General features: G+C 44.7%; 2 protein-coding genes and 1 pseudogene across 2 annotated transcripts in view; 1 reads left to right on the plus strand and 2 right to left on the minus strand.

The window, feature by feature from the left end:
• Positions 1-7,838, minus strand: part of LOC109475240 (cytosolic beta-glucosidase-like) — a 9,812-nt gene extending 1,974 nt beyond the window's left edge. The window contains exons 1-12 of the mRNA XM_019775841.1: positions 7,672-7,838; positions 5,752-5,938; positions 5,320-5,417; positions 5,046-5,182; positions 4,649-4,716; positions 4,393-4,463; positions 3,683-3,790; positions 3,045-3,257; positions 2,356-2,547; positions 1,599-1,865; positions 1,012-1,231; positions 419-613 (exon numbers count right to left, since the gene is read on the minus strand). Of these exons, the coding sequence (XP_019631400.1) occupies positions 419-613; positions 1,012-1,231; positions 1,599-1,865; positions 2,356-2,547; positions 3,045-3,257; positions 3,683-3,790; positions 4,393-4,463; positions 4,649-4,716; positions 5,046-5,182; positions 5,320-5,417; positions 5,752-5,938 (1,756 nt within the window). The 5' untranslated portion in view covers positions 7,672-7,838. The remainder of the gene's footprint in view (positions 1-418; positions 614-1,011; positions 1,232-1,598; positions 1,866-2,355; positions 2,548-3,044; positions 3,258-3,682; positions 3,791-4,392; positions 4,464-4,648; positions 4,717-5,045; positions 5,183-5,319; positions 5,418-5,751; positions 5,939-7,671) is intronic.
• The window catches only part of LOC109475188, a 37,395-nt pseudogene that overhangs the window by 4,896 nt on the left and 21,577 nt on the right, over positions 1-10,922 (plus strand).
• The window catches only part of LOC109475187 (cytosolic beta-glucosidase-like), a 12,667-nt gene continuing 12,173 nt past the window's right edge, over positions 10,429-10,922 (minus strand). The window contains exon 17 of the mRNA XM_019775766.1: positions 10,429-10,849. The gene's annotated coding sequence lies outside the window, so the exon portion shown is untranslated. The remainder of the gene's footprint in view (positions 10,850-10,922) is intronic.

Consider the following 10,922-nt stretch of genomic DNA (forward strand, 5'->3'; position numbering starts at 1 on the left):
ACGTTACGTTACGTTATTATATATATATATATATATATATATATATATATATATATATATATATATATATATATATATATATATATATATATATATGTATGTGTGTGTGTGTGTGTGTGTGTGATAATCGGCGTAAAAAGGGGGCGATAGATGTTTGGTTGGGTCAAAAACGTTAAACCACTCTGGCATTCCTTCCACTAGGTTGTGCAATTGCAAACAATGACATTGGGGCGCTAATGTAAATTATAACATCAAGACAACTTACAACAAAACTTACACAACAAAAATCAATTTCCACACATGGCATTCTTTAGAAACGATAATTGGAGAATGATATACTTCTCACTTTCTACGCATTCCTTTGATTTTTTTCTCTCATTTCAACATGCACACGCGCTAACTAACTCTTGCTACCAACCTTTCACAATTTCGTTTGTGTACAGCATGTAGTAGCATTCCCTCCAGACGTCGTCAAATTTCGGTGGTTCAAACGGTGCCTCAGAGATGCCGGACTCTGTGAGGTAGAATGGGCCGTCGTTCTGGTACGTACGTCTGAAATAGTCCAGTTGTTTGCGGACTGCCCACGGTGTTACTCGCAGGAAGATCATCTTACCTGGTGAAAGATCATCATCATCATCAACATCAACAACTGCATCGAGGACATCAGATGTAACATGGAATCTGAGGTTAATTACATCGTTGCAGCTGACAAAACCACCAAAAAGGCAATTTACTATTTACTTCTAGCATCTAACATTTACAAATGCGCATTGCTCTGGTCAACTACCTGTAACACCAGAATTGCATTTTTATAGGTCTTTACGAGTAGAAGTCGCTAGGGGCATGTTCTGCAATATACCAAGTAGTATCGAACTATTGCAAAACGCCCATCATCATTTAATACGCGAAGACGACCTTACACGAGACGCTCTGCCGAAGTGCTATGCGTAACAGTACGGGCTTCACGCAGGCACAGTACGTTCTACCGAGCGAGGTGCTCCACCCACATACCTTTCGGCCAGGTTGGATCAACTGTCTCCTTGTAGCCTTTCATATCAGGAACCATCAAGGCCAGCCAGTTGAACCAGCCGTTTTCGTCGACCATTCCAGGGTCATCGGACGCATAGATGAGGCGTGCAGAGTACTGGTTCAGCCCCACGAAGTCAGCCGTACCGCGGTTATACTGAATCTCCTCCTCCGTGAAGGCGGGCAGACGGGACTGGGGCCACCCCTGTGTAAGACAAATGTGTTTGGAAAGAATTCTACTGTAGTTCACTGGAACTGTAGACTCCTGGGGCCGGTAAAAGACCCCTAAGCCGGCCTGTGCTAGCTGTGAAGAGTGATAATCAGGTAGCCTCTACCAGGCTCCGGGAGCAGCTGGAAAGAATCGATATTGGTCAGAAAGGCAGATAACACACCACGGGAGTTGGTCCACTAGAGAGTACATTTTGCCGCTCAAAATTTACTCTCTGGCGGTCCAACTCCCCTGGTATGTTAGCTGTCTTTCTGGTCAATTTCTACTCTTTCCAGTCGCTTCTTGAAGTCTGGCTGAGGCTAGAAACCAAGCAGTACAGGACCGAACTGGTAAATATCCCTACCTCCTCCTGACTAAAGCCTGCAATGATGTCTCTCATCCGCTGGGGGTAGTTGCCGTCTCCGTAGATCGGGTCCGCGAACCAGCCCATGACGAAATCTCGATACAGCTGGGCGCCGAGAACGTCCTGTGGGTTGTTGGGGTCCCGGGGTTCGCTCCAAAGAGCCCCGATGACGATGCCGCAGGCTCCCTGCTGTTCGGCCCGGAACTCCTCGTCGTACGTGTGGTAGGCGCGAGCGTGGGCACGGATGACGTTGTGAGCTGCCTTGTACTGTAATTGGACGAGATCAGGACATCCGTGAATTATTTCATGAGGTTGGTATATTATGGAATAGCAAGTTTAAATTTGTTTACTTACAACCACTTGTTTAGAAGAGACGACGTTTCGATGGCCGTCTGTCATCTTCATCAGGGCGATTATGGTAATTGTGATATAGCGTCCTTGACCTGATGAAGATGGCAGATGGCCATCGAAACGTCTGCTCTTCTTCAACAAATATATATACGTAGCTGTGAATAAAGAAACTTGCTACTAGTATTCAAGAACGTAATGATAACATGGAAGCAGCGATATGCACGGTCCTGCACCTTTCCATCACAGGGAACTAATATATCTCCATTCGGGAACCATACTTGCTGGTGACGTAACGTAGTTTGTAATGTTACGATGGGACATTTGCCATGCCATTTACCAGTAGAAATGACAGTATATTCTGTATATGTACACCTGAAATAACTATGGATGTGTGTACTGTACGCACCATTTCAGTCTTGTTGTGGTCCCAGATGCCCGGTGGAGCTCCAGCAAGTCCGTAGCCTCCCATGACGAAGGACCACGGCTCGTTAAACGTCACCCAATGCTTGACACGATCGCCGAAAGCTTGGAAACACACGCGGGCGTAATTGTTGAAGTCCTCTATAATAGCTTCATTGAGCCAGGCCCCGTACTTTTCCTTAGGATTTAAAAAAACATGGCGAACCATTCATTGCTGATCATTCTGTCACAACAACCAACTTTGCACACAGGGCAGTTACAATTTAGATACAATTTAGTAAGGCATGATACTAACTTTAACAACTCATCAGAAAATTGCAAACTACCTCTTTCACTCAGAGGATCCCCGTCAACACAACTATCTTACTAAGTTTTTTACTCTTCATATATTAAGGGATAGTGAATATGGTGGTTGCAATTAGACGTTTCCAGGAGCAAACCTAAGACAGTCTTGTAGAATTTTTCCAGAATCCTGTCTCAGACCCAAAATTCTATGAACCTGAGTCAGAATCGGGAACCTGCGCCAAATTTGTATAGTAGACTTACCTCTATGACCCATAGCCCGTCCCAGTTCTCTGTAACAAGGCATGTATGTATGGTGTGATTGCCTTACTCTAAAAACTTGAGGTCCGTTCTAGTTCTTTGTACCAGGGTATAAAGGGTATAGTTACTTACCTGTAGCGCCTGGGGCCCGTCCCAGTGGTACAGTGAGATGTACGGTATTATGCCTTTGCTGAGCAGTTCGTTGATGAGGTTGTTGTAGTAGTCTATACCGTCTTGGTTGATGCCGCCGGCCACAGTTCCATCCGGGAGGATCCTGGTCCAGGAGATGGAGAAGCGATAGGAGTTCAGACCCATCTCCTCATGCATCTCAACATCCCGGGCGTACTGCAACAGAAAACATGCCAACATCACACCCCGTTCAGACTGGGTTTCGAATCGCGATTCTTGATTGATTTTTCTGAACCTAAACGCTCCAATCGCTATTGACGATAATGCCAGTGCGAATGGAGAACGCAATCGCGGTTGGATGAGCCGACAAGTGTGAACGCATCGGGATCCAATCGCGATTGGAGGCAATCCTGATTCAATCGCAACTGGATCCCAAATTCAGTAGTTTTTACCAGTAGTTTCTTAGTAGTTATCAGTAGTTCTATATGTACTAATTGTCTGTTTTTATACCATGTTTCTTCTGTTTCTGCAATTAGCCCTCGGGCAAGAATTTGCAATAAACAATTATATATATTATATTATATTATATTATTTTCTTGCGGCAGAACTGTGTTTATAATCTAGATTTATGATTGACTTACATAGTCGTAGCTCTTGCAGGCTTCGTCTCCTTCATAGGCCCCCAGCATGTGTGCGTAGTGGTCCCACATCGACTCGCCTTTCCCGTTACGGTTCCACGCTCCCTCAATCTGGGACAAACGGGAGCGACTTTGGAATGAGAGTTTTCAGAAACGAATTGCGTTAACATAGGCAGCTAATGACAGAAGGTTAGACATCCAGGTAATAAGATACGCCAAAAATCAGTTACTCCGGTCTCTTAGTGTCACTGACGACGTTGTACTGGATGACACCTGAAACGCCTGAAAATTTCCAAAATCATATCCAGTTGCTTGAATAACTGATGTTTGGCATACAGATAACATTTCTCAGCAAATGTAACTGCTGCACAGTGCTGATTCCAACTGATTGATGCTGGAAGTTTTTATTTCGGTGTAACTCTCTGTTTGTTTGCTTTTGTAGTTATTGTAGGAATATGGTAGAGTCAACACTGGGAGTACGGCAACCACAGACTGGCAGGAAGGTCGAGTTGGTGGTCAAAATGGTCTCCAACAAGCTGAGATGTGAGAATGTGATACTAGTATCTGTATCTGTATCGGCGTAACACACCAGCTTCGCAGGCATGCGGCGCGGCGGCAGATGGCTACATTGCACCGAACGACGTGTTACACCTAAGCCCTGAACAGAATATGCACAGAAAATGCACATATACATGCATAGGAGGGATACATACCTGGTAGGACGCTGTAGCTGTCGCCCAAAAGTACCCATCCGGCACGGTTCCAGGCCAGAACATGTGGCGTGCTGCGGAGGTAAGCAGAAGCAAAATCGTCAGTTTTTTTTCTGGCTACCTTATCTCATTCACTTATGAGCCTGACGTCCAGTGCAGCGAACGATGAACAAACTGCCTGGTAAACTGCACTGTAAACTCTGTTTACAATTGTGTCCAAGGCATAGTAAAGTTCCCCACTTCCCCAGCCAATACTTACTGATGTCCGCTATTGACTCCGACTGCACGCTCGCCCAATAACTGCTGCATGATTGCACCACAGTTGCCCTTTAGGAGGAAATAAAGCAATAGTTATGTTTCATTTTATCATTGTTACTTAAGGATTGATGAAGAGGAATGGTCAACATTGGTTAACATGCAAAATGTTGTCATATTGCCATAAATCAATTTACAGGTGTTTTTATGCAAAGTTCGGTGAAAAGTGAATAAAAGGTTGTTGTAGATGGCCTTGAAAGTGTTGGAATTTGCAGTACAAACTTGCTTAATGATGACTTCTACCAAGTTAAACCTACATGAACTTTCAAGACAATATCTTCTACTTGTTGCATTCGGCGTTCTGCATCCTGACACCGGAAAGACACGACATCGGTACTCACACGAAGTAGATCTCGCCCAGTTTCCCCTCTCCCTGCGGCATCTCCCACGTCAGCCTGATCTCGTTGGTTCGTAGCGGCCTGCGGTTGGTGATGCTGTCCCCCTGAGAGCTGCAGGTGATCCGCTTCAGGCCAGTACGCTATAAGGAGGGAGGAGGTGGTTAAAAGTTGCTCATTAGCATATTCGTGATACTTGCCAATGGCATTGAAGTGTCACGAACATGCTAATTAGCAACGTTTCAAAGCCCATCAGCCATCGTGAAAAACAACAACTTACCGCAGGGGGCGGGAGGAAGGTGCCGACCGGCTCGGTACTGCCTGGCCGCCGGGCCTGCAGCAGGACGCCCACGAACGGCGCCTCTCCCACCACGCCAACTGCGGGGAAAACACGGTAAGACATTAATGATCTAGGTCTAGATCTGGACTTTATTTGCTTGGAGAAGAAGCAGCTTTTGATGATAGAAGAAACCACACCGCAGATGACACTGGTACAGTACACACACACACACACGCAGACAGACGCGCACACACACATACAGAGAGAGAGAGAGAGAGCAGTGCGAGAGAGATACACTTCTGAAATTAACTTCCATTTAAATTATACTAAAACCTCACCTCCAATGCAATATGGCAGGTGCACTAGCGAACACAGAGTGTCACGAGACATCTGCGTCTGATTTAAGAGCAAGGAAAGGATGTTGTTATTTACCATTGAATCTATGGTGATCCTTGTCGTACTCCACTGCCACGCTGTAAGGGCTCGGGGTTGTCTGAGGGGCAACTGAACGAGCTTCAAGCATCATACTTGAACAGGCCGAATCACCAGCACCCAGCAGCCAACATGGCGTGGCGGAACACAGTCCGACCGACCAGACCAGCAGAACAAACCACTTCATCTGTAGGAAACGAAAAAAGTTCCTGTAAGCAGCCTACAAGTACGTAGTCCAGTGCCTAAAGACACTACCCCTATCTCCATGTCTAGCTCAGCCTATCGTGGTTGGGGTGGGTTTTCTTCCGGGCTGCAGGAGCTCTTCCCCGCCCGACTCAGCTAGGTTGGTTCCCCGGTAGGTTTTGCACGACGGGAGTTAAAACAACCCCACCACAATCAACTAATGGAGTGCAAAACTCCTACAGGCGCAACACTCCTTCTGGGCGGTCTGTTGAGCTGGACGATCCGCGGGGAAAAACTATTAGATCCCCAAAGACAGCCTGCCCCAACCACGATAGACTGGATTCCAGGCTACACTGCCTCTGGACCAAGGTACATCATTTTACCCACTTGTGTAGACCAAGTCAACTTCTCTTGCCTCGTCTTTGATACAACACACCAAGTAGACAGGTACACAGTGTATATATACTAGCGGTATACTAACGGATCCCTGGACTTAGAAAAATCTGAACGACTAGAACTGCCGAACAATTTCACTTGAATGTTCCCTAATGAAAAGTCTGTGTGTATGCACGATCTCAAGTATATATAAGAGGCAAATATAAACTTTGGGGGTCCAAATGTCAACACCTAAACATCACACCACCGCCCGTCCGTTGCCAAAGATATTTATTATTCCTATTATAGCAGTACCAAGGTCAATGACCAATATATCATGATTGCACATGTGGTTTAGAAAAAGTAATTATGGTTACGATATCACGGTTCCTTCCGTCCATGTGGTTAACCAGTTCTTTCTTCCCATAATGTATGTATATATAGCCCTATTGATATCAAGTTCTTGAATCTGTCAATATTTTGTTAGCCCCATAAATATCTTCTATACCCAAGGACGTTATAACGTCCTTACCGAGGTCAGGGCTATTGGAGGCACTCGGGGACTAGGGATGGCGGGAACGCTGGTGTGACGAGGTAGCCTGGTTGCCATCCTATTTGTATGTCGGGGCTCCCATACTCGCTCCTGTTATGCTTACGGTCACATTTCCAAACCGGGGCCCGGCCGAGCTGTTTGTATGAACGGAAAATTAACAATTGATATCAAGAATATACAGAAAGAGTGCCCATGATTATTATTAAAAACTTGTCTGTGTTTTGTTGTCATTTGTATCTTACTTTTTGTTAGCAAAAGCTGCCCGGCCGGGCCCCGTCTGGGAATTGTGACCTCAGCATTAGGGAGCTAGTATGGAAGCCCCGACATACAAATAGGATGGCACCCAGGCTAGTGACCAGGTATATGTAACAGCAAATTGTCAATGATCACCTTTTCTCACATTTTGAGAACACAGACTTTTTCATCAGGGGACATTCAAGTGAAGTCGTTGGCAGTTCTAGTCGTTCGAATTCAGATTTTTTAAAGTCCTGGGATCCGTCGATATATATATTTTTTTAACATTGGCCCAAAAACCTAGCCGTGCAAAAACTACGTACGCGCGCGAGCGTATGACGATTTTTTTACTTCGAATTTTTACTGCGAGTAAGACGATCTGCTTTGGTCGTTAATGTATCGTTGCGGCGAGGGAAGTTATATACTCTTGTTAATTAATGGTTTACATCACATACACATTTTACAAATTGCAGTGACCTAAAGTTAGCCGACAAAAAAACTGTCCTATATGATTAGATCACATTGTGTCAAGCAAGCCTGTACTATTTATGAATATATGAATGAGTAACACAAACCTTTGCAGGATGACCTGAAGTGAAGTGAGCTTGCCGGATGACTTGAAATTCCTTCCTCTGTCGTGTTGGGTGGGGACTGTTGACTCCTGAGTGTCCCCAGACCGCCGACTGTGTCTGTGCAACCTACGCACTGAACGCGCTTTATATACCTTATTAGTAGCCTGAGTGTCAGCCTTGTTAGCTTTCGTCCGCTACCCAAGGTCCGCTCCCCTGACACTCAGGCTACCTTATTAGGCCATGCCGATTTGATTATATGGATGACATCATCTGGAAACCCCAAAACTGACGCGAGCGTGACAAAAAAGTGTCCTTCATTATGAAATCTACTTGGTCATAAAGGTTAAACTAATGACTAAACACACAGAGTATGGAGTGGCGAATGATAAATAGACTCTTCATTTTCATTTCTTCACATTTTCGGCCAAATCCTTCTTTTTTTGGAAATGGACGAAAATTCATGCACGCACGGATGTCATCCATATAATCAAATCAACATGGCCTTATATTGACGTCTACGTGGTATTTTTAAGAGGGTTTCCAAGGCCAAGTAAACAGTGGTGGCGCGCCAATGGCCTCTTTTACAATTCTTCCCTTGATTAATCCATAAAGCTGTAAAACGTAATGAGAATTAAATGATTTACGCGACTTTGAACCCCTCCGCCGCGAAATTGGAATACCATGATCACCCAAAAATAGAAGGATTTATCAAAATATACTGCCTGCACGTGTGACGTCATAGATCACCTGAGGACAAACAGGCTCATGGGTTCAAAGCCCTGAAATGCCGATGTTCGCTCTGGGTAAGGCCCCCATTCCACTTAGTCGCGCTCTCATGGCGCTCTCTCCGCGCTCTGGCCAATTTCAGGTCGCAGAGAGAGAGAGCCGTCTGAGTGGAATGGGGGTATAACACTAGCATCTACCAGGCTTGGGGAGGCGGCTGGAAAGAGTAGAAATCGGCCAAATAGAGAGATAAGCATGCCAAGGGAGTTTGACGTCCGTTGAGAGAACATTTGGGGTGCGGCGAAATGTTCTCTCAACGGACAAACTCCCTTGGCATGCTTATCTCTCTATTTGGCCGATTTCTACTCTTTCCAGCAGCCTCCCCAAGCCTGGTAGAGGCTAGTATAACACAGGTACCTAGCTTCGGTCTCAGGAGACCCAGAAGAATCCGCCACACTTTGAATATCGAAAAGAGTAGGGTATGTTCCAGAGGACTCAGAATAAACACATGCTTCTCCCAGCGGGTTAGTGGTTACTCCGACACTTTCACTGAGTCCTGAAAGATGTCAACCCTGACACCAGACTGTAAGGTTTAAACTACTCATACCGGGAAGGACCAGATCCTTTCGATAAGTGCGGTAGATAGACCTTTAACATGATAATTATGGTGGGATATTCAACGTGATAAGTGTGATGAGATCTTTTGCTCAATGGCTGGATCTCCGGCCGGCTTTACATCCTTCCGAAGTTAAGTTATTGAAACTTTATTCGCAAAATCATACCCGAAGGCTAATTGCTTTTACAATCAAGTACTAGTATAATACTCATTACACAGTAACAGGAGACAGGTAACAACTGTCTGGGAAAAAACTTCTACTTAGTACTCATGTTAAGTACTCATGTTCACCTGAGTCAGGTGAGAAAAATAGGTGTAAAATGGCTTTCCTAAGAACACAACAATGGGGCAACCTAGAACCTTCGCATTCTGACTCAACAACCCTGAACAGAAGAATCCTTGTCACGAAAATTTAGATAAGTTCACTAGATTGTACGCTAATTATTTTTAGTAAGAAGTATGGTAACGTAACAATGTCAATTCCATTTTTCAGTCTATTTCTAACAGCTGTTGAACAGAGTAATTGACTAGTAAATATTAGACCATCAAATATTGGTCTTTCCAAGATCACATGATGGTCTACAAAACAGCTGTTCGGAGGTGTGCTAAAGGTCTGGCCTGATAACACATCTAAGGTAGTGTAATCTATGGATCTTTTTTTGATGAATTGATGAATTTGAAGATTCTTTCACTAATTTTATGGTACCCTGTCCAGGCTTATAGAACTGGGGTTTGGTGGTCTTCGGCTGTTTTCTGATTAGCCCAGTTCTAAAAATGGGGGTATACGTAATTCGACCAGGCCGGCTATTTGGTCTATATGCAATCAGAAAATAGCACATAAAGGCTCCCAAAGACCCTTAAGACCCCCCCCCACAGTTTCTGGCAGTATGCTGGTTAGTCTTGCCCTCCCTACCTTTTGCAGAATCCGAATGCATTTGCCTGGAGGAAAGTTCAGGTGTTAAAACTCGCAACGTCGTTCTATTTTGTGTCCTTTTCTGTGTAGGTATGGCACAAAAGTGCTGTTGGGGCTGTAGTGGTGAAATTGGACGTAAAAGGACCGCCATTTTCTCCCTGGGCCTCTCTTCCAGCGAACTGCGGGTCAACGACCTCTAAATACAAGTCACGTGACATGCAGAACTACTGGAGGGACCTTTGACCTCCATGACGTCACCGCCAAGTTTGTCTTAGGCAAGATTGAGGACTGGAACATGCCGTTTTGAGGACCAAGACTTGGTTACACAGAAAGTCTATCGTACCAAGATCCTTGATCGTACAGTCACAATAGGGCAGGCCAAGCGTATCAATGGCTCTACGTCATCGTAAGTTGACAAACTTCCTGTAGCATGGATGGATGGATGGAGAAAATAGATCTATCCAGTTGAACAGTAGAAAATGAATATGAACCAAAACATTTCATTTTCAATTCTGCCTGTTTATTTCAATCTCCTTTCATGTGAAGCTGAAGAGGGGTTAGCCTGGCATTCAAACCAAGGGTCTGCATCTGGGAATGAGTCATGGGAATGTAGTGGCATGTTGGCATACTCATGTTGACATTCTATCACTTGTTGAAGCTCCTTGGCCAAACACACGTACAGGAATTCTTAACTGTGCCCAAATTACCATAACCTATTCCCAGAGAGGCCATTATGTGCTAGAATAAGGAAGAAGAGTTGTAAGAATATATTTCGTTAGGTATAATCGTATCGTGACGCAGACGTTACACGGTGTCCATGTTGAGATAATGTACAAAGTCCCGTTTACAATATGAAATATGGTTAAAATTGAAGGCTGTTACATGTAAAATTACAGTGTTGGTCATTTAACGTTTTTAAAGTCTGATAAGGGACTGTACGATATTTACCGGGGGGGGAGGGCTGGTGCAAAATGGTCCGGTAAAAATTTTTTTCAATGGCCC

Source organism: Branchiostoma belcheri, unplaced genomic scaffold (genome assembly GCF_001625305.1).
Source record: "Branchiostoma belcheri isolate BF01 breed outbred unplaced genomic scaffold, Haploidv18h27 scaffold33, whole genome shotgun sequence".
NCBI classification, from domain to species: Eukaryota; Metazoa; Chordata; class Leptocardii; order Amphioxiformes; family Branchiostomatidae; genus Branchiostoma; species Branchiostoma belcheri.